This window comes from Notolepis coatsorum (assembly GCF_963971535.1).
Source record: "Notolepis coatsorum genome assembly, chromosome: 5".
Lineage (NCBI taxonomy): Eukaryota > Metazoa > Chordata > Actinopteri > Aulopiformes > Paralepididae > Notolepis > Notolepis coatsorum.
The window spans coordinates 151,389,730-151,413,729 of record NC_140169.1 but is presented as its reverse complement, the minus strand read 5'-3'; the positions used below and the strand labels follow the sequence as shown (position 1 = coordinate 151,413,729).

General features: G+C 49.8%; 1 protein-coding gene across 1 annotated transcript in view; it reads right to left on the bottom strand.

Annotated features, from left to right (window-relative positions):
• The window catches only part of LOC311228626 (disintegrin and metalloproteinase domain-containing protein 23-like), a 270,009-nt gene that overhangs the window by 230,444 nt on the left and 15,565 nt on the right, over window positions 1-24,000 (bottom strand). Inside the window, 1 exon segment of the mRNA XM_084314550.1 lies at window positions 425-488. Coding sequence (XP_084170676.1) covers window positions 425-488 — 64 coding nt within the window.

Genomic DNA, 24,000 nt, shown 5'->3' with positions numbered 1-24,000 from the left:
TCCTCCCTAGGACCGACCAGTGGGAGGCATAGTCGAGCAACGTTCAAGACAGGGGAGGGGAGAATTGGAAATACGAAATTGGGATGGGAGAAAAATAGAAAATAAGGAGAAAAAGTGGATAAAAACAAACAAAAAAAACAGGGGAAGTTCTCGATAAGCCTCTAGGCCTCTTATCTCCTTCACAATATGGTTATTATGTATAATTTTTTTAACTTTTGTTTAACTCTGTGTTAAAAAATAAATACAAAAAAATACAGAGTTGCCCTGGGGGCCTCTGTGTAGAGTTACTTGTGGGGTATTTCCCTGGAGACTTGCCTCACCCCTCTGCCGAACTCTTAATTCACTTGACCCTCATGGGGTGAAATAAATGACCCTAAGAGGGTCGCGTCACACTGTCTGCTCCTCGTCACCACGAGTTAGTTACCTTTGACAGGACAGGTTTGCCGCCATCGTAGTCGATCTCGACATAATCTGAAGACAACAAGTCACTGGAAAAGAGAGAGAGAGAGAGAGAGAGAGAGAGAGAGAGAGAGAGAGAGAGAGAGAGAGAGAGAGAGAGAGAGAGAGAGAGAGAGAGAGAGAGAGAGAGAGAGAGAGAGAGGGCAATAGGTTAGCAGGGTGGTTACAGTCATGTAATCAATGCCTATATAGATAATCAGGGTCTAGACAACAACAACAGATTGATCCAGTTTCCTCGGCTACAACATGCCCATCTTTAACCAGACCAGGAAAGAGTAACCAGACCAGGAGGGAGTAACCAGACCAGGAGAGACCAGCAGAGAGTAACCAGGCCAGGAGAGAGTAACCAGACCAGCAGAGAGTAACCAGACCAGCAAAGAGTAACCAGACCAGGAGAGAGTAACCAGACCAGGAGAGAGTAACCAGACCAGCAGAGACCAGGAGAGACCAGCAAAGAGTAACCAGACCAGCAGAGAGTAACCAGACCAGCAGAGAGTAACCAGACCAGGAGAGAGTAACCAGACCAGGAGAGAGCAACCAGACCAGCAGAGAGTAACCAGACCAGGAGAGAGTAACCAGACCAGGAGAGAGCAACCAGACCAGCAGAGACCAGGAGCCAGCAAAGAGTAACCAGACCAGCAGAGAGTAACCAGACCAGCAGAGAGTAACCAGACCAGGAGAGAGTAACCAGACCAGGAAAGAGCAACCAGACCAGCAGATACCAGGAGGGAGTAACCAGACCAGGAGAGTAACCAGACCAGGAGAGAGTAACCAGACCAGGAGGGAGTAACCAGACCAGGAGAGTAACCAGACCAGGAGAGAGTAACCAGACCAGGAGAGACCAGCAGAGAGTAACCAGACCAGCAGAGAGTAACCAGACCAGGAGAGAGTAACCAGACCAGGAGAGACCAGGAGAGAGTAACCAGACCAGGAGAGAGTAACCAGACCAGGAGAGACCAGGAGAGAGTAACCAGACCAGGAGAGAGCAACCAGACCAGGAGAGACCAGGAGAGAGTAACCAGACCAGGAGAGACCAGGAGAGAGTAACCAGACCAGGAGAGAGTAACCAGACCAGCAGAGAGTAACCAGACCAGGAGAGAGTAACCAGACCAGGAGAGACCAGGAGAGAGTAACCAGACCAGGAGAGAGTAACCAGACCAGGAGAGACCAGGAGAGAGTAACCAGACCAGGAGAGAGTAACCAGACCAGGAGAGACCAGGAGAGAGTAACCAGACCAGGAGAGAGCAACCAGACCAGGAGAGACCAGGAGAGAGTAACCAGACCAGGAGAGACCAGGAGAGAGTAACCAGACCAGGAGAGAGTAACCAGACCAGGAGAGACCAGGAGAGAGTAACCAGACCAGGAGAGACCAGGAGAGAGTAACCAGACCAGGAGAGAGTAACCAGACCAGGAGAGACCAGGAGAGAGTAACCAGACCAGGAGAGAGCAACCAGACCAGGAGAGACCAGGAGAGAGTAACCAGACCAGGAGAGACCAGGAGAGAGTAACCAGACCAGCAGAGAGTAACCAGACCAGCAGAGAGTAACCAGACCAGGAGAGAGTAACCAGACCAGGAGAGAGTAACCAGACCAGGAGAGACCAGGAGAGAGTAACCAGACCAGGAGAGAGTAACCAGACCAGGAGAGAGTAACCAGACCAGGAGAGACCAGGAGAGAGTAACCAGACCAGGAGAGAGTAACCAGACCAGGAGAGACCAGGAGAGAGTAACCAGACCAGGAGAGAGCAACCAGACCAGGAGAGAGTAACCAGACCAGGAGAGAGTAACCAGACCAGGAGAGACCAGGAGAGAGTAACCAGACCAGGAGAGAGTAACCAGACCAGGAGAGACCAGGAGAGAGTAACCAGACCAGGAGAGACCAGGAGAGAGTAACCAGACCAGGAGAGAGTAACCAGACCAGGAGATACCAGGAGAGAGTAACCAGACCAGGAGAGACCAGGAGATAGTAACCAGACCAGGAGAGACCAGGAGAGACCAGAAGAGAGTAACCAGACCAGGAGAGAGTAACCAGACCAGGAGAGACCAGGATAGAGTAACCAGACCAGGAGAGACCGGGAGAGACCAGGAGAGAGTAACCAGACCATGAGAGACCAGGAGAGAGTAACCAGACCAGGAGAGACCAGGAGAGAGTAACCAGACCAGGAGATACCAGGCGAGAGTAACCAGACCAGGAGAGAGTAACCAGACCAGGAGAGAGTAACCAGACCAGGAGAGAGTAACCAGACCAGGAGAGACCAGGAAAGAGGAACTAGACCAGGAGAGAGTAACCAGACCAGGAGAGACCAGGAGAGAGTAACCAGACCAGGAGAGAGTAACCAGACCAGGAGAGAGTAACCAGACCAGGAGAGAGTAACCAGACCAGGAGAGACCAGGAGAGAGTAACCAGACCAGGAGAGAGTAACCAGACCAGGAGAGACCAGGAGAGAGTAACCAGACCAGGAGAGAGTAACCAGACCAGGAGAGAGTAACCAGACCAGGAGAGAGTAACCAGACCAGGAGAGACCAGGAAAGAGTAACCAGACCAGGAGAGAGTAACCAGACCAGGAGAGTAACCAGACCAGAAGAGAGTAACCAGACCAGGAGAGACCAGGAGAGAGTAACCAGACCAGGAGAGAGTAACCAGACCAGGAGAGAGTAACCAGACCAGGAGAGAGTAACCAGACCAGGAGAGAGTAACCAGACCAGGAGAGTAACCAGACCAGGAGAGACCAGGAGAGAGTAACCAGACCAGGAGAGAGTAACCAGACCAGGAGAGTAACCAGACCAGGAGAGAGTAACCAGACCAGGAGAGAGTAACCAGACCAGTAGAGACCAGGAGAGAGTAACCTGACCAGGAGAGAGTAACCAGACCAGGAGATACCAGGAGAGAGTAACCAGACCAGGAGAGTAACCAGACCAGGAGAGACCAGCAGATAGTAACCAGACCAGGAGAGAGTAACCAGAACAAGAGACACCAGCAGAGAGTAACCAGACCAGGAGAGAGGAACCAAGTTTCAAGTTCAAGTTTGTTTATTAATTGTTATAGTAAAATACAGAATACTTTATCATGACGTTTTTTTCCTGGGAAGTGTGCTACTGTAGATACAAATAGATTAGATAGAAAGTATAAAATAGAAAAGGTCAAACGTATGTAAAAAAAATAAAGTGTTCACTTCAGTCAATATACATAATATAATACAATATACAATACAGAGTAAAAAGAGTAACAGTGAGGTACAATGCAGAAATGGGATGAGGTACAAACTTAGGGTAAGGTGCAATGAGGTATGAATTGTAGTGCAAATCTCTTTACTGATAAATATAAAGTGTGCTAAAGTGTCTCTAAAGTGAGTAAAGTGGGTGTTAAGGCGAGTGTTTATTTAAGGTGAGTGTGTATACGTGTGGACGTGTGTGCTGTGAGTGTAGACACTGGTGTAGGACTTCCTGGAAGAAGAGATCTTGTATCTCAATGGGACATTCCTGGATAAATAAAGGATACAAAAAAAAATTGGTTGTTACATAGTAGGGCTGTCCCCGACTAAGGATTTGGATGGTCGACTAGGATTGGCCAAAATTTGCCGTTAGTCGACTTAAAAAAAAATATATATATATAATATTTTTAAACTTTATTTAAATTTTTTATTTTTTATCATTCCATTTGGGCTGTGGGGGGTGCTTAATGTCTGAAGGAGTCGACTGAAGGCTTCATGTCCTCTGCAAAAGCATGCAATTGGTCCGCTGATGGATACATCTTGATATTTGTCTAGTCTAGTGTGTTCATTAGATGGGTGAAATCCTCTTTCAGTGCCTCTGTGCCTGTTTTCGTAGGCAGTTAGCCTCGCTGGTATGCATGCCATTAGCGTTAGCCACGCTTCTAGGCCTCTTTTCTTTTGGAAAGAATGATACATTTTTTTTATAAAAAAATATATAAATTAAAAAAATATATAAAAAATTATTATATTCGACTAAGAGGTTGGCCAGTCGACTACGGCTCCTATCGACCAATCGACCGATTAATAGGGGTCAGCCCTATTACATAGTGTCATTGTCATTGAGCATCGTGATGGCCTGGGGACAGAAGACCAGACCAGGAGACGTGGGTCCAGCATGAGAGCGGCCGATCGGTCACTCGGGTTGTTTACCTCCGCGTGTCGGCAGCAGGCCCCTGTGATTTATTTGCCTTGGCCGGCGGCGGGGCGATGGCCGACGCGTTCGGGGGCTCGTCTGGTCACACCATGGCTTCGAACGAAACACGGTGCTGTGAGTCAGGCCTCTCCTCTCGTGGTTTCACAGCTGTGGTTCATAACGGCCACAGAGCACCACTGGCTTGGATAACATTTAAATATGAACATTCGTCACCCTAACCCTAACCCTAACCCTACCCGGCCACCACACCTCAATACGCCCATCTGAAGAGCTCAGCGGGATGAAGGGTGAAGGAAGCTGAGGAATTATAACCTAAAATGTAAATGTATTGGCCCCAGAACCAATTATTGTGCAACGTGTCATCTGTGTTTGGTGAAAAAAGCACATGATCTACAAATAATATTGACTTCTTTCTTTCTTTCTTTCTTCTTTCTTTCTTTCTTTCTTTCTTTCTTTCTTTCTTTCTTTCTTTCTTTCTTTCTTTCTTTCTTTCTTTCTTTCTTTCTTTCTTTCTTTCTTTCTTTCTTTCTTTCTTTCTTTCTTTCTTTCTTTCTTTCTTTCTTTCTTCTTGTGTTACTTAATAAAGGGGAATTCCAACCGAATATCAACGTCTAGGGTTGTTATCTCTACAAAGATACATTTCTGATTTCTGAATACCATCGTTTTCTGAATGGAGGTCTGATTATGTGAGCTCTCGCGTCGTGAAAAAACACATTCCATGACACGTTCCAAATTGTCATTATTAAAATCACATTGACTAAGAATTTTGAAGGAAACCCACATTTTCCATTTTCAAACGTACACAGGTGAACAAGTGTGTGGAGACCTAAGCTGGCGATGCGCTCCCAATACCAGGCTCGGTACCGCGGGCAGGGCTGTACATTTTTTACATTCAAAGCTTCTATTGACGTTTTCGAATGAAGCTTCAAATGTCTGTCATCATATTTTATGACGTAATCATAAAAAGGATAAAACAAATTCATAAAAAAAGGTTCCTCAAACTAAATCCTCAATTTGAATAAAGTGATTAATCTGATTAGTCTTTTAAATTTTTTTATTAAATCAACTTTCTTTCGTCAACATAAATAATCCAATAAGGGCACGGTTGGTACGAAAGTGATGGTGACGTCTTGATGGAGCGCCGAGTGCCAAGCGGATGCAGATAGGCTACATCATTTATGATAAATGTTTTATACATTTTTTTGTGACGAGTCATATTATACTTTATTACATGGCGTTTTAACATTCGACGAAATGCTTGATTGTGATTGGTCAATAGCGCTCGTCAGAGGTCCGTTTATTACTCGATAACGGATCTCTGCTGAGTAATAATGACCGCTGTGCGCAGCTGGACCAATCAAGCCCACTGACATCAGTGCAATCAGACCACAGACCCAATCAGACCAGGGGGACCCGGATGTAAACAAGACGAAAGTCTTTCTCTGGTCTGCATCCCCTTAACAATTGTATGTATTGAGCTGTACTGTACTGTACCCATTCTGCAATCTGTTAATAAAGTTTTCAATCAATCAATCAATCTGGCTGCTGGCGAAGCTGCCGGCGATGACAGTGGGAGCAACAGAACAGAACTGCGTCTGCATTTGATCTCGTCTTGTCGATGTAAAATTTATTAGATATATTGTTAGTAAGTTAGCCATGTAATAAGCGGGATAATGTAAAGCTATACTCGATCATTGTCGCAAAATAATTGACCTTCACTGCGTTTAAAACACCTCGGGTCGGTCAATTATTTTGCGATAATGTGAGGATGGGGGGTTCTTGCGGAGCCCAATAGCAAAACACAGGAGGAGAGAATGGAGCGGTTTAGGGTTCTTTAATTATTCTTCCCAACCAAGCAGAGTATAACAGGAATGTGAAACAGAATGTGAACAACACAGAGGTTGTAATGTTCTTGGGGGGGAGAAGAATGAGAGCAGGTGCACTCCAGTGCAGCTGTCGGCAGCGAGAGAGAGAGGACACAGGTCTTGCGCTTGAGAGCAAGCAGGAGTCCTCTTTGCGGGGCTCGAGACGTCAGGGTGGAAGGACGCTGGAGCTCGAGACGTCAGGGTGGAAGGACGCTGGAGCGAAGTCCTGGGGCACAAGAAACAGAAGGTTAGGGCAAGCATAAACAGGGGTAGTTACAGCTGGTCTTCAGGTAGCGTCGTCGTACCTCGGTAGGCAGTATAACACGTTGGATGACGGGTTCTGCCAGTTGAAGTAGGGAACGCTTGATGAGGTGATCTCTTGTAGCCGCGCTGATTGCTCCTCATCTGGCAGACACGAGCTCTGATCGTGATCGTGACAGGACCCCCCCCTCGACGGGCGCCTCCTGGCGGGCCCCCAGGCTTGTCCGGGTGACGGCGATGGAAATCCCGGACGACCTCAGGGTCCAGGATCATCCCTCGGGAGACCCAGCTGCACTCCTCTGGGCCGTAGCCCTCCCAGTCCACGAGGTATTGGTACCCACGACCACGGGGGCGCACGTCCAGCAGCTGGTGGACGATGTAGGCCGGGTGGTCATCGATGATCAGCGGAGGAGGAGGCTCTGGAGCAGGAGGAGACAGGGGACTGGAGAGAACCGGCTTCAGCTGCGACACATGGAAGGAGGGGTGAATGCGCATGATGACGGGGAGCTGAAGCTTAACGACCGAGGGGTTGATAACGGACAGGATCTTATACGGACCAACAAAACGGGGGGTGAGTTCGCGGGACAAGGACTTGAGTGGAAGGTCTCGGGACGAGAGCCAAACCATCTGACCTGGTTGGTAGTCGGGAGCCGGAGTCCGGTGGCGGTCGGCGAAGCGACGGTTCTGCTCAGCGGTGCGGAGCAGCGCAGCCCTCGTGTCCTCCCATATCCTCCTGCAGCGGCGAAGGTGGTCCTGCACCGAAGGCACGGCGATCTCCTCTTCCTGTGCAGGGAACAGTGGGGGTTGGTAGCCCAAGGAGGACTCAAAGGGAGACTGACCTGTGGCCGCGGAGGACAGCGAGTTGTGGGCGTACTCGATCCACGGCAGGAACGTACTCCAGCCGGAGGGGTCCCGGGTGGTCACGCAGCGGAGGGCGGATCCCAGGTCCTGGTTGGCCCGCTCCGATTGACCGTTGGTCTGCGGGTGGAACCCGGAGGAGAGGCTGACCGTGGCCCCCAGGGACCGGCAGAAAGCCTTCCATACTTGGGAGATAAACTGCAGGCCCCTGTCGGAGACGATGTCCACCGGGATCCCGTGGAGACGGAAGACATGGAGCACCATCAGGTCCGCGGTTTCTGTAGCAGAGGGGAGTTTGGGGAGAGTGACAAAATGCACGGCCTTTGAGAACCGGTCCACGATGGTGAGAATGACAGTGTTACCATGTGAAGGAGGCAGTCCGGTGACGAAGTCTAGGGCGACGTGCGACCAAGGCCGACCGGCTGGTGGTTGGTGGGAAGCCTTTCCACGGGCACAGACGGTGCACGCAAGGACGAAGTCGTGGGTGTCCTCCCTCATGGTGACCCACCAGAAGTGTCGCTTCAGCAGGGACAAGGTACGGTTGATCCCAGGATGACAGGCGAACCGGGAGGCGTGGACCCACTCGAGCACCTGGGAGCGGACAAGGTCGGGGACAAAAAGCCGGTTAGGTGGGCCGTTACCTGGATCAGGCTGGACGCGCTGGGCCTCCCGGACGACAGACTGGATCTCCCAGGTGGCGGCGGCCACCAGGCAGGAGGAAGGAAGGATGGTGTCCGGGTGTGCGGAACCCTCCTCGGGGACGAACTGCCTGGAGAGGGCATCTGGCTTGGTGTTCTTGGAGCCAGGCCTGTAGGTCAGGGTGAAATTGAACCTGGTGAAGAACAGTGCCCGGCGGGAGTTCAGGCGCTTGGCCGTCTGGATGTAGGCGAGGTTCTTGTGGTCGGTCCAGACCAGGAAGGGGGTCTCCGATCCCTTTAGCCAGTGCCTCCACTCCTCCAGTGCCAGTTTGACTGCCAGGAGCTCCAGGTTCCCGATATCGTAATTGACCTCTGCCGGGGTCAGGCGGCGAGAGAAGAAGGCACAGGGGTGCAGTCTCTGGTCGAGGGCGGAGCGTTGGGAAAGGACCGCCCCCACTCCGGTACTTGAGGCGTCTACCTCCACCATGAACTGGCGGGACGTGTCCAGCTGAACGAGGATGGGCGCGAAGGTGAAGCGCTGGCGTAGCTCGGCGAAGGCGGAGTCCACTCTGTCCGACCAGACGAAGGGCACGGAAGGCGAGGTGAGTTGAGTAAGGGGTGCCGCGATCCGACTGTAGTCCCTGATGAAACGCCGGTAGAAGTTAGCAAACCCCAGGAAGCATTGGAGCTGCTTGACGTTGGTGGGACGGGGCCAGTCGGTCACCGCCTTGATCTTCTCGGGGTCCGCCCGGATCTTGCCGCCCTCGATGATGTAGCCGAGGAACCCGATGGAGGAGATGTGGAACTCACATTTCTCCGCCTTGACGAACATCTTGTTCTCTAGTAGGCGCTGGAGGACCCGGCGGACATGCTGGATGTGCTCCTCCATGGAGTGGGAGAAAATCAGAATGTCGTCCAGGTAGACAAAGACAGAGCGGTTCAGGACATCACGGAGAACGTCATTGACAAGGGCCTGGAAGACAGCAGGGGCGTTGGTCAACCCAAAAGGCATCACCTTGTACTCAAAGTGGCCGAGCGGGGTCTTGAAGGCCGTCTTCCATTCGTCTCCCTCCCGGATGCGGACCAGATGGTAGGCATTTCTGAGATCCAACTTTGAGAAAATGGTGGCGCCTTGCAAGGGTTCGAAAGCAGAGTTAATCAAAGACAGGGGGTACTTGTTCTTAACCGTGATGTTATTGAGACCCTGGTAGTCAATACAGGGGCGAAGGGAGTGGTCCTTCTTGGACACAAAAAAGAAGCCCGCGCCGACAGGAGAGGAGGAGGGGGTAATAATGCCCGAGGCCAGGGACTCGTGGACGTACTTCTCCATAGACTCTCTCTCTGGGCGTGAGAGGTTAAACAGGCGGATAGCGGGGAGCGGGGCTCCCGGGAGCAGGTCTATAGCACAGTCGTACGGGCGATGAGGAGGTAGGGAGAGAGCTTGTTGTTTGCTAAACACAGCCTCTAGGTCGTGGTAAATTGGAGGAACAGTCGAAAGGTCAACAGGTTCGTTGGGAACGGGAGAACCAGTGGTGACCGCGCCGACCGGAGACAAGAGGCGTGACAGTGAGCACTCCAGCTCGTGACTGAGCCCGTTGGCCAATTTATTACAGGGTTGTGTAGCTTTAGCCAAGGCATGCCGAGAACGATTGCGTTATGGGGAGAATCAGTGACGTGAAAACGGATCTCCTCGCTATGATTCCCGGAGAGGCGTGGTGTGGTGCGTTATTTGCGAGAGCAACTTCCCGTTTAGGTCTTGGGCATCTCAGGGAATGGGTAAGGCGTCGGTGGCAATGTGGTAGTGGGACACTACCCCAGCGTCGATGATGTTTTCGTCTGCGCCCGAGTCGACCAGCGCGGACAGAGGGAGGGATTGACCGTTGTGGTAAAGCGTGGCACTGAATTGCATATTCGGACCGGAACTGGGAACCAATTTAAGGCTCGTGCATGTGCCCAGCGTCACAGCCGAGCCCTGTCGTTTGGGCGAACCGAACATGAGGCGATGGAGTGGCCTAGTTGCCCGCAGTACAGACATGCCCCTGACCTGAGTCTGTGACGGCGTTCGCGGAGAGGAAGGCGAGAGCGGTCGAGGTCCATGGGCTCCGAATCGTCGGTTCTGCGGTGCTGCAGCGGGACACTATTAACGGGACGCTCCTGCTCAGCGGCCCTGCGGCTCTGCAGCGGGACGCTGTTGACGGTGCTGGCTTTTTCACGGCGGCGTTCCCGGAGACGCGTGTCCAGCTCTCTGGCTAAGTTAATCAAGTTGTCAAGGGAAGTAGGCCTCTCTTTCGACGCCAATTCGTCCTTTAGAACTTCGCTGAGGCCCTGGCGAAAGGCTCCGCGTAATGGTTCATCATTCCACTGGGAACCCGCTGCCAGAATACGGAATTCGATAGCGTACTCGCTCACACTACGGTGTCCTTGGTGGATGGTAAACAAGGCGGCCGTTCTATCCGAACCACCGGGAGGATGGTCGAAGACCTTTTGCATGTCGGCGATGTACCCGGAGTACGAATTGCAGAGGGGGGAATTACTGAAGTGGAGGGCTGTCACCCATTCTAATGCGGGCCCCGTCAGCAAACAGGTAGGATATTTTGGATTTGTCGCTCTGGAATGTTAGAGGTTGTTGCCCAAACACTAAAGAGCATTGGAAGAGGAAGGTACGACATTTGGCAACGTTTCCGTCGTAACGCTCTGGCGAGGGTACGTGAGGTTCCCGGGACTGGGATACTACAGGTGGGGATACCACGAGTGGAGAGACAGTAGGCGGAATTGGCTGGGCCGTTAAATATGCTTCGAAACACTCAAATCGTTTGTCTCGCTCCGCGGCGCTGAGAGTGAGAGCGCTGAGTTGGGCAATAGTCTCATCCAGTATCTGTGAGTGTTGATTTACCAGACTGGCGTGTCCGTTGACGGCGGCCTGGATGCTGGTGCTCCATTCACCGGCCTCCTGTGCTGCTGAGTCCGACATCATGGTCGCAGTGTTCTGTGAGGATGGGGGGTTCTTGCGGAGCCCAATAGCAAAACACAGGAGTAGAGAATGGAGCGGTTTAGGGTTCTTTAATTATTCTTCCCAACCAAGCAGAGTATAACAGGAATGTGAAACAGGAATGTGAACAACACGGAGGTTGTAATGTTCTTGAGGGGGAGAAGAATGAGAGCAGGTGCACTCCAGTGCAGCTGTCGGCAGCGAGAGAGAGAGGACACAGGTCTTGCGCTTGAGAGCGAGCAGGAGTCCTCTTTGCGGGGCTCGAGACGTCAGGGTGGAAGGACGCTGGGGCTCGAGACGTCAGGGTGGAAGGACGCTGGAGCTCGAGACGTCAGGGTGGAAGGACGCTGGAGCGAAGTCCTGGGGCACAAGAAACAGAAGGTTAGGGCAAGCATAAACAGGGGTAGTTACAGCTGGGCCCCGTTCCCCGTACCTGGCTAACTGAGTTAGCCGGATAATTTCCAGTATAGCCTGACTTAAGCCAGACCTTTCCATTCCCCGACGCTCGATTGTCTAAATCACCATGGTAACAGATCAAAAAGTTTGAGCCTGGTCGAGAGCAGGGTTAAGTTCAGTTAGCTGGATGAACCATGGCCACGCCCCCACAAAGAAATGCCAGCTCGCTTCCTGAAATGATTCTCACAGTCTAGATCTGCATTATACCATTCTGAATTATGTTCTTGTGCTTCATTCTTCTAGAGGGGGCGTTTGAACCCAAAATGCTGATACTAAATTCACGTTGTCCTAAATAATGCACGTTATATATACCGTGGCGCTCGCTAGGTGCGATGTACACATTATGTGGTTATTTTAACAACGCGCAGCATTGCAAATGTGAATCCCGCGGGGATATTTTTAATGATTGAAACTAGGGATGTCCGATATTATCGGCCGACCGATATTATCGGCCGATATCGGCAGTAAAATGTGATATCGGAAAATATCGGTATCGGTAAATTTTTTTTTTTTTTTTTTTATTTTTTACATTTATTTAGCCTTTATTTACCCAGGCAAGCAAGTAAGAACCAATTCTTATTTTATTTATTGTCAAAAGTATGCATGTTGGTTTAATTCAACAACAAGAGATATGTAATGTTAATTTTTACTTTTTTAATTATCATATTTTGCACAGATAATGCTTACATTTAGAAAGCCTTTTGAATGCATCCAGTGAAATTATTAATTACCTGAAATTATTCAGTTTTTTTGGGGGGAAACCCTGCATATATCGGTATCGGTTGATATCGGTATCGGTATCGGTATCGAAATTAAGAGTTGGACAATATCGGAATATCGGTATCGGTAAAAAAGCCAATATCGAGCATCCCTAATTGAAACCTATCGCTCGTTTGGCTCTGATTCCTTTCATATTCTCAGCTGTGGATGTTTAACGGAGCGCCTGGATTGTGTTTCATTCAAGCATAAAATTGAAGTGTCTATGCGTGGATTGTGGTATTTGTGGATTATGAATTACGAGGAATCTGAGGATTGTTGAATTGTATCATCACTCACACGTTATTGTGATATTGTAACTGGGATTAATGCATTTGAGAATAAAGAGATAAAACTTCATTCAAAAGAAAAATATTCTAAACACGGGTCTCTTGTCCATTAATGGATACACAATGAATATATCCCGTCTGGCACAGTGGTCCAACGGCCAGTGTTCACTCCTAGCAAGCGGGCGACCCGAGTTTGAGACCCCGCGTTTCCAATATAATTTTTTTTGGAATATAATATTAATGATTATACGCAAAAGTAGCCTAGTTTTAAGTTAAAATATTATAAATCTACATGCATTGAGGATGTCATTCTTTATATAGCTCTCAACGTGCACCAAATTGAAGTATTTACATTTCAAAAAGAAAACTAGAAGAAGTGGGATTCGAACGCGGGTCATCCGTGTGAAAGGCAAAATGCTCGACCATCAGACCACGGTGGCAGACAAATGAAACATCAACCATACATCCATCAATGGATAAGAGAGCTGTATCCTTATTCTGAAACTGTTGAACTAATTATTTTCGCTAGCAAGATCTCATTTGATTATCCATTCCATGAACCTACTGCCAGCAGGGCACGTTTAAAGAAATATAATCTGATTGATTGGGGTAATGAGGGACTTAAAATTTGCCTATAGATTATGCATTTAACTTGTCGGCGAGGCTATTGAGCCGTACTGCAATCTGTTAATAAAGTTTTAAATCAATCAATCAATCAATGCCGTTAGAAAATCAGGATTTCTGCTCTCGACACTTGCTGTCTTCTCAGCTGAGGCGGGCGCGCGCACTGATCCTGAGTATCAAGTCTGGTTCGAGTTAACGAGACTGAATCCACCTTCGAGGAACAGGAAAATCCCGGCTTCAAACATCGGGTTAATTGAATCTGGATAATGGGACTCTTGATCGACTTAGTTGAACCAGGTACGGGGAATAGGGCCCTGGTCTTCAGGTAGCGTCGTCGTACCTCGGTAGGCAGTTTAACACTGCGACGTTGGATGACGGGTTCTGCCAGTTGAAGTAGGGAACGCTTGATGAGGTGATCTCTTGCAGCCGCGCTGATTGCTCCTCATCTGGCAGACACAAGCTCTGATCGTGACAGATAATGACCTCGTAGCTATACATTATCCCTTACATAATAGTATAATACTATAATATTACTGTAGCCTAATCTTTATCTGCAACTGTGAAGAAAAACCCCCTTGGTTTAAACAGAATGAATACATACAAAAATAATAATAATAATAATAATAATAATAATAATAATAATAATAATAATAATAATAATAATAATAATAATAATAATAATAATAATAATAATAATAATAATAATAATAATAATAATAATAATAATAATAATAATAATAATAATAATAATAATAATAATAATAATAATAATAATAATAATACAAATAAAAAATAAATAATAATAATAATTAACACTTTCTCTGCCACGCTTATGTACATCCTTATACCATCCTCTGCCAGATCTATTTGTCTATGGATAAGTTCCCCTTCTTTGCAGGGCTATAACTTTTTAAGTTGTATTGCTAAATTGACATTACTATGGCCCATTCAACATCAAGTATCTATTGTTCAGGGTGTAGCAACGTTCTACTTTTTCATTCACATATACATACTAAAATACGGTCTAAAGTATAAATATGTTTTTATCGTTTTCTGCAGCATTCTGCAGAACGTGATTTATAGCTCTAAATGCATTATATTGATGATCAAATACAGTTTGATAGCGATCGGCGCCGGATAAAAAATATCAAATGGACGTGCTTCTAGAAGTTACTACTTATCATCTGATGTTGACCGGATGGGGGGGGGGTCGTTTATAATTCCATGGCCAACGTTAGATGATTCATGTGTGTGGGTGATATGATCATCAGAGCAGTTTGTATCGAACACGGTAATAATAAACGCTGAAACTTACACCAGTCTCCTCGGGCCGTTGGGCGATGAGCGTGGAGCAAAAAGATTCCTATTATGGGATGTTGAAATATGCGATCCATCTCCAGGTTGTATAATAGTATATACGTCCAAATCATGTTGTTTATCGAGTTATTGGTAACGGATCGCTATCCATTGTGTCGAGCTCGAGTCCCGGGACCTATAGCGAGTGGTCGGACCGAATTTGGATGAGCACCAGTTTCCGTTTCCGGTTTCCGGTTTGGGCGATCCGCCGATCGGCGACCAGATGGCGCTGTTGAACCGTTGGGGAGTTGAGAGGGGATCAACAGTAGATCTCAAGTCTCCGCGGGAGAAATATGATTGCGATCACAGATTTTTGAAATATTGATCTCAATGACGTGTTACGGCGTCATTGGCAGATTAAGCATAGCAGGGAATGACGTGTTAAGGCGTCCTTGGCGATTAAAGGTCAAAGATCAAAATTTGAATGTTGATTTAGAATTCAAATGTCGACGTTATGAATGAAGCTTCGAACTATTCAGTACGGCCTAAACCCTTTCACTGCCACACGACAGAAGGTTAACCCTTTACTATCACACAACCGACGGCGATGCTCCATCATTAGCATCATTAGCTCCGCGGAGCTAATGATGGAGCATCGCCGTCGGTTGTGTGATAGTAACGGGCTAACCTTCTGTATTGTCATGGTGAAAGGGTTAACCGGCTGTCGTGTGGCAGTGAAAGGGGTAACAGTTGTGTGTATTGAGCTGTACTGTATTGTACCCATTCTGTAATCTGTTAATAACATGTTCAATCAATCAAACCAGGCCCTGTCCCGTGGAGAGACCAGGCCCAGGACCAGGCTCTGTACCCTGGGAGAGACCAGGACCAGGCTCTGTACCCTGGGGGAGACCAGGCCCAGGACCAGGCTCTGTACCGTGGAGAGACCAGGCCCAGGACCAGGCTCTGTACCGTGGAGAGACCAGGCCCAGGACCAGGCTCTGTACCATGGAGAGACCAGGCCCAGGACCAGACTCTGTACCGTGGAGAGACCAGGCCCAGGACCAGGCTCTGTACCCTGGGGGAGACCAGGCTCTGTCCCGTGGAGAGACCAGGCCCAGGACCAGGCTCTGTACCCTGGGGGAGACCAGGCTCTGTCCCGTGGAGAGACCAGGCCCAGGACCAGGCTCTGTACCCTGGGGGAGACCAGGCTCTGTACCGTTGGGGAGACCAGGCCCAGGACTGTGGGGGAGACCAGGCCCAGGACCGCAGGGGAGCCCAGGACCAGGACCAGGCTCTGTACCCTGGGGGAGACCAGACTCTGTACCGTTGGGGAGACCAGGCCCAGGACTGTGGGGGAGACCAGGCCCAGGACCGCGGAGGAGCCCAGGACCGTGGGGGAGACCAGGCCCAGGACTGAGGGGGAGAGGCTCTGTACCCTGGAGAGACCAGGCCCAGGACCAGGCTCTGTACCGTGGAGAGACCAGGCCCAGGACCAGGCTCTGTACCGTGGAGAGACCAGGCCCATGGACCAGGCCCTGTCCCGTGGAGAGACCAGGCCCAGGACCAGGCTCTGTACCGTGGAGAGACCAGGCTCTGTACTGTGGGGAAGACCAGGCCCAGGACCAGGCTCTGTACCCTATGGGGAGACCAGGCCCAGGACCAGGCCCAGGACCGTGGGGGAGACCAGGCCCAGGACCGTGGGGGAGACCAGGCCCAGGACCGTGGAGGAGACCAGGCCCAGAACCGTGGGGGAGACCAGGCCCAGGACCGTGGGGGAGACCAGGCCCAGGACCGTGGGGGAGACCAGGCCCAGGACCGTGGGGGAGACCAGGCTCTGTACCCTGGAGAGACCAGGCCCAGGACCAGGCTCTGTACCATGGGGGAGACCAGGCCCAGGACTAGGCTCTGTACTGTGGGGGAGACCAGGCCCAGGACCAGGCCCTGTACTGTGGGGGAGACCAGGACCAGGCTCTGTACCCTGCGGGGGAGACCAGGCCCAGGACCATGGGGGAGACCAGGCCCAAGACCGTGGGGGAGACCAGGCCCAGAACCGTGGGGGAGACCAGGCCCAGGACCGTGGGGGAGACCAGGCCCAGGACCGTGGGGGAGACCAGGCCCAGAACCATGGAGGAGACCAGGCCCAGAACCGTGGGGGAGACCAGGCCCAGGACCGTGGGGGAGACCAGGCCCAGGACCGTGGGGGAGACCAGGCCCAGGACCGTGGGGGAGACATCAGCTCCGTACCGTCTCGTCCCGTCTTTGGGTGCGAACTCCCCCCCCCTCTCCCCCCTCTAGTTTGTGTACACACTTCGGTCTTGGTTCGCTCCGGGTTTTGCGTTTTGAGCGTGTACCCTTGCCGTAGGCGATGATGTCACGCTCGAAAATGTAAACACAGGAAGTGTTAACACGGCGGTGGAGACTGGATGCTGATATAAAATAAACAAATAACCAATAAATATGAAGTTATATTTGAACCTCTGTTGTCAAGCCTTGTCAATATAACCCACCCCCTTTTCTCACAAATGGATGGTGTTGTGGAGTACGCTTTTGAGCGTTTCCCAGGGCTAACGCTAAGCTAACGGCTAACGCTAGTTAGCTTAGCCTATTACTAGTAACATTGCTTGCATCAATTATATTGCATGTCATTGATCTACCGGTCGATCACGGCCGACTGGTTGGGCACCACTGGTCTATAGAAATAAATGCATTCGAACAAGAAAGTATAGTAGACATAGCAATGGCAAACGCTAACGCTAAGCTAACGGCTAACGCTAGTTAGCTTAGCCTGTTCAGCAGCTAACATTATCCGGGACATAGACATGCTCCCCATTATCCCATCGCTCGTGGCAATTATATTGCATGTCATTGATCTACTGGTCGACCACGGCCGACTGGTTGGGCACCACTGGTCTAATAGAAATAAATGCATTCGAACAAGAAACCAATGTATAGACATAGCAATGGCAAACAAAATTGCCAGGCCTAATGCGAGCCAGGGAAGTGTTGTTTGTAACGTGGCTTCATGTTTTCATCCACTGAGCTGTGAGGCTCCACATGCTTGTTGTTGAGGTCTGAACTCGCAAATTGCCCATAAATATCGTTTTTGTGGGTATTGTCCAGTTGTTGCTGTGTGGTTTTATCTGCCCAAAATTCAAGCAAGCATGAAAGCATTACAGTAACGACGTTGTGTGTGTCACGCCCCCCGCTCCCACTAGCGCGCACCCGAGACCACCTATTTCATCGGTCCAGGTTCAGCGCCCCCGGGGACGAATCAGTGGGGGACGGGGGCGGGGGGGAGCGTTCTCACTCAGACGGACACACCCTTTTCTGGTTCGACCCGGCGCTGATTCGACCCCGAATGGTGAGTCAGATTCAGATTCAGATTACTTTATTCGCCATTTTATACATGCAGGTACAAAATAGAACGTGATTTGACATTACAGTGCATGCTTTTTTCACAAATTAAGGCAGCAAGGGAGACTGAGGAGATATGAGCTCATTGAAAGCTAACATAATGTTTTTGTTTTTTGTTTAATGTATTTTCTGAATCAAGTGGAGGCCTCTCACAGGCCCTGTTTGGGTCTCTTGGCTCTGCTTTAGCATCGATCTTTTAAAAAATTTTGTATTTGTTCTTTGTACGTCTTTTAAATGGTAAATAGTGCATTTATATATAGCAGCATTTATCCAAAGCGAATTACAAGTTCTGTACGACAAGTCATCAGGAAGGGCACAACTCTATCAGCTGAGTAACAATGTTCATCAAAGTGTTGAGTGCTACAGTGTAGTTTAGTTTATTGTGACAAGTGCATGACAGTAAGGTTAGTTAGGGTTAGATTATTATTATAATTTTTAATTTGTTCAGATAACGGTTGAAGAAGTGTGTCTTTTGTCGATGGCGAAAGATTGGACGGGTTTCGGCTGTCCTAACTGTTCGTTCCACCATTGTGGGGCAAGGACTGAGAAAAGGCGACTTCTCCTTGATGACCCTCCCGGAGCTTGGATAGAAGTGGGTCTGACACGGCCAGAAGATGCAGAGCGTAGGGGTCTTGAGGGTGTGTAGTTAGAGACCATTGACCGGAGGTAGGCAGGAGCGGTTCCCTTTGCCGCACGGTATGCTAGGTTGAGGGCCTTGAAGCGGATACATGCAGCAATGGGGAGCCAGTGCAGGTCCCTAAGAAGTGGGGTGACATGGTCCGACTTCGGTAGGTTTGAGATCAGGCGGGCCGCTGTGTTCTCAATGAGTTGAAGAGGCTTGGTGGCGGTGGCCAGGAGGCCAGCTAGCAGTGTGTTGCAGTAGTCGAGGCGGGAGATGACTGTTGATTGGACAAGGAGTTGGGTGGACTCTTTTGTCAGGTAGGGGCGGATCCTTCTGACGTTGCTCAGGAGGAATCGGCAGGTTCGAGGACAACACCAAGGTTCTTGGCGGTCGGGGACGCGGTCACAGCTGCATTCTCGACTGTGATGGAGAGGTCGGTCAGGGGGGAGGATTTGGCCGGCATCCAGGCGGAGATGTCGGACAGACAGGCCGAGATCCGCTCAGAGACGTGGATATCTGAGGGAGGGAAGGAGAGGAAGAGTTGAGTATCATCGGCATAACAATGATATGAGAAGCCATGAGACGTGATAATGTTACCCAGTGATTTAGTGTAGAGGGAGAAGAGAAGGGGTCCTAGGACCGAGCCCTGGGGGACACCCGTCCGCAGGGGGCGGGTGGCCGACAGAGTCCCTCTCCATGACACTTGGTAGGAGCGGTCATTGAGGTATGATGTCAGCCATGTCAGCCCATCTCTTGCGTTGGTGACGAGCGCAATGTCCGCTGCACCACCCAGCCGCCTAAAGGGTTAACCTTCTGTAGTGAGTAAGCGGGTTCTGATTTCTGGAAAGAAATCTTGTTTCTCAAGATGTGCATCACTAAAGATTGACACCAAAAATACCCGCTGTAATGTACTAGTAACTGGTGTGCCTTCTCTCAGCCCCATGGACCTGTGGTCCCGTAGTGTCGTGTTGATTTGATGGATTGATTTTTAGTAATTGATTGAAATGAACCATTGAATGATCAGTTGAAAACACTGAATGATTGAACCACAGTTGTCGATTACTTTGACTTCTGGAAACGCACGTGTCTCTGTGATAATCTAAAGGACAAGAGGGAAAAAGTGCAAAAAGAAAGTGTTTGAATTACATCCTTGATGTTGGAATGTTGGGGGAAGATATTCTGATTGTACACTATTGTGCACTTTGCTACTAAGTAATCTTCCTTGCCTATATTACTACCTACTATGCTAATATGTATTTACTACTATGCACTCAAGACTGTGTGTAGTTAGAGATCATTGACCGGAGGTAGGCAGGAGCGGTTCCCTTTGCCGCACGGTATGCTAGGTTGAGGGCCTTGAAGCGGATACATGCAGCAATGGGGAGCCAGTGCAGGTCCCTAAGAAGTGGGGTGACATGGTCCGACTTCGGTAGGTTTGAGATCAGGCGGGCGGCTGCATTCTGAATGAGTTGAAGAGGCTTGGTGGCAGTGGCCGGGAGGCCAGCTAGCAGTGCGTTGCAGTAGTCGAGGCGGGAGATGACTGTTGATTGGACAAGGAGTTGGGTGGCTTCTTTTGTCAGGAAGGGGCGGATCCTTCTGACGTTGCTCAGGAGGAATCGGCAGGTTCTGGTTGTCGCTGCGATGTGAGCAGAGAAGTTCAACTGGTCGTCGAGGACAACACCAAGGTTCTTGGCGGTCGGGGACGCGGTCACAGCTGCATTCTCGACTGTGATGGAGAGGTCGGTCAGGGGGGAGGATTTGGCCGGCAGGTGGAGCAATTCTGTTTTGCTTAGGTTCAGTTTGAGGTGGTTGGTCGTCATCCAGGCGGAGATGTCGGACAGACAGGCCGAGATCCGCTCAGAGACGTGGATATACAGTTCTCGGTTTTTAAAACGCCTGGACTAGACCATCGGTTGGACGAGGACAGAAACACGCGTAACAGGCGTCGATGCGCGGAGTCGCCTCGCCACAGAGATGGAGGCCAGCGGGATGAAATCTCTCTTAGGATGAAGTCTCCTCTCAGCAGGATGAATGATAGCTAGGCCTCTGCTTCACCTTGAACACGGCAGCCGCCAACCTCCCGCCCGCCGCACCGCCACCCCCCCCCCCCCCCCCCCCCCCCCCCCCCCCCACCAGTCTGAGTCAGCGTGTCTCATCTTTAGACTCAATCTATTAGCTGACGACTGGCGATTTCTGCCACAATATCGCTTTCCTCACACAGTATAACCTTGGTAGATATACTGACTCAAAATAACTGCCTTCTATGTCTCCCGATAGGGCGGCTTTCGCAGCAGAAAGTGTGTGTGTGAGTGGCGGGTGGGGGGGGGGGGGTGGGTGGTGAGGGGCGGGGGGAGGGCGTGGGGGGGGGGGGTGTCTGCCTGGTGAAAACACAGCTGTGTGTCATTGTTGAGCGACGCTCAGCAGGACGACAGGAAGTGATGCGCTCAGCAGGCCGACAGGAAGTGATGCGCTCAGCAGGCCGACAGGAAGTGTTTGGTCAAGAGAGGAGAGCAGAGTCAGAGCAGCACCACCACCACCACAGGGCGACCGTGGCTCAGGAGTTAGAGCAGTCGTCTGGCAATCCGGAGGTTCCCGGTTCGATTCCCGCTCCTCCCGGGCAGCGTGTCGATGTGTCCTTGAGCAGGACACTTAACCCCTAATTGCTCCCGATGAGCAGGTTGGCACCTTGCATGGTTGTCTCCACCGTCGGTGTGTGAATGTGTAAAATGTGAGTAACAAATTGTAAAGCGCTTTGGAAAAAAGTGCTATATAAAAAAGCAGCCAAGCAGCCATTTACCACCACCATCACTACCACCACCACCATCACTACCACCATCACCACTACCACTACCACCATCACCACCATCATCACTACCACCACCACCATCACCACTACCACTACCACCACTACCACCATCACCACTACCACCAGCACCACAGTGTCTCAGAGATTCCTGACTGAAGGGCTATTTTTAGCCTGACAGATGAGGCGAGGGAGAGGAGAGTGGGCCACAGCACTCAGAGAGAGAGAGAGAGAGAGAGAGAGAGAGGAGAGACCAAATCACCGTACAACAGACCACATTCTCACCCTCAGCAACCTAATCGACAACCAAGTAAATAAAAACAAAAGCGAATTATCCTCCTTCGTTGACTTCCAAAAAGCATTTGACTCAATTTGGCACAAGGGTCTGCTGTACAAGCTATTAGAAAGTGGCATTGGAGGGAAAACCCACGACCTCATAAAGTCAATGTACACCAACAACACATGTGCTGTGAGGATTGAGGAAAGACAGACTTCTTTCCTCAATGCCGTGGGGTTAGACAGGGGTGCAGTCTGAGTCCAGCCCTCTTCAACATATTCATCAATGAACTGGCAAAAACATTGGAACAAACTGCAGCACCTGGCATCCCCCTAGCAAACACAGAAGTCAAATGCCTACTGTTTGCAGATGACCTGGTGCTGCTGTCTCCAACAAAAGAAGGGCTACAACAGCACCTTGATCTTCTGCACAAATTCTCCCAGACATGGGCACTGACAGTAAATCTAACCAAAACTAAAGTTATGATATTCCAAAAAAGACCCAGCCTACAACAACACAAACACAAATTCCTCCTAGACACAATCGCCCTAGAACACACAAAAAACTACACCTATCTCGGCCTAAACATCAGTGCTAAAATCTGGCTAAAAATATTAGACTCCGTCATAGAACCCATTTTCCATGTATGGTTGTGAAGTCTGGGGCCCACTTGCAAACCAAGATTTCACAAAATGGGACAAACACCAAATTGAGACTCTGCATGCAGAATTTAGCAAATCCATTCTACGCACACCAACAGAAAACACCAAATAATGCATGCAGAGCAGAACTAGGAAGATACCCACTAATTATCAAAATCCAAAAAAGAGCATTTAAATTCTATAATCACCAAAAAGAAAGTGACCCAGACACACTCTATAACAAAGCCCTCACCTACAGAGAGACGGCCTTGAGAGATGCCCACTCAGCCAGATGGTTCTGGGACTCTGCTCAGAAAACACTGTCATAATCACGGCGAGAGCCTTCTTCACTCCTCCTCCTCCCCCACATTCACCACAGAAGCCCCACACCTTCTTCACTCCTCCTCATCCTCTCCCACATTCACAATGGAAGCCTCACACCCATATATGGGCAGCACCCCTTCACACGCTGTCAAGCTCTTCACTCAACACGGCCAGGCACGTGCACACATAGAGGCCAAGGGGTGCCTGAGCACCTGCCTTTTTGAGCCTCATCAAAAAAGTGCCCTTTTTGAAAAAAAAAAAAAACATTTTTTTTTTTTTTTTTTTTTTTTTTTTTACCGTTACGCATATAGACTCCCCTTCCAACTGAAAAATGTCAGGATAGAATCAAAATATTAGGGACAGAGAGAGAGATGCCCATATTCCATTGCAGTTTGCACGGCCTCCTCCGCGGACCTATATATTTTATGCATAGCGTGGGTGGTGATGATGATGATGATAGAAACCGCTGTGGCGCATACAGTTGAATGCTGGTATTACACTCATTGAGGGACACGAAGAAGTCAAGTCCGATGGGATTTGGGAATCTCAAATACAAATCGGGATTGGAATAAAAAATGCATTTATATTAAACAATACATATTCTTGGGGCTGTAGGGTAAGCACTTATTCCCTCCCCCCTGAACATTTATGGAGATGTATGGTCCTTTTAAGTCAGTGATAAAAGTGTCTTTCAAGGATAAGTGAGCTCCTGCACTGATTTTTATAGTTCAATATTCAATATTTGATCACCAAAACCCCCCAAAAAAGCATAAAAAGGGGGCGCCCCGCCCGAAAAGGGCCCTTAAAAATCGTGCTTGCGCGCTACGCGCGCTTCGGTTAATAAATACACACAAGTGTAGTCAGTGCCCTTTTCAGCCTTTGAGCACCTGCCCCTCTAAAGTCCTGTGCACGTCCCTGAACACGGCTGTACCTCATCCCCTGATTCACACGCTGCCAGGCACCTCACTCCAACACGGCTGTACCTCATCCCCTCATCAGCAAGACAGTACATCTACCTGCAGATTCTGACCAGACCTCGTTGTGGTGTTAATCTAGCTACCTACTGTAGGTACGACGACTCAACCTGAAGACCTGCTAACCTGCTCTTGTGATTATTCCTTGCTCTAATCTTGTTTCTCTTGTGCCCAGGACCTCCTTTCCAGTGCACCTCCCTGCCTGGACACCTCGTGCTGCACAAGGAGTGCTCCTGCTCTCTCTTCCACGACACAGACCTGTGTCTTCTGCCCACAGCCACACTGGGAGTGCACCTGTCCTCACCCCCC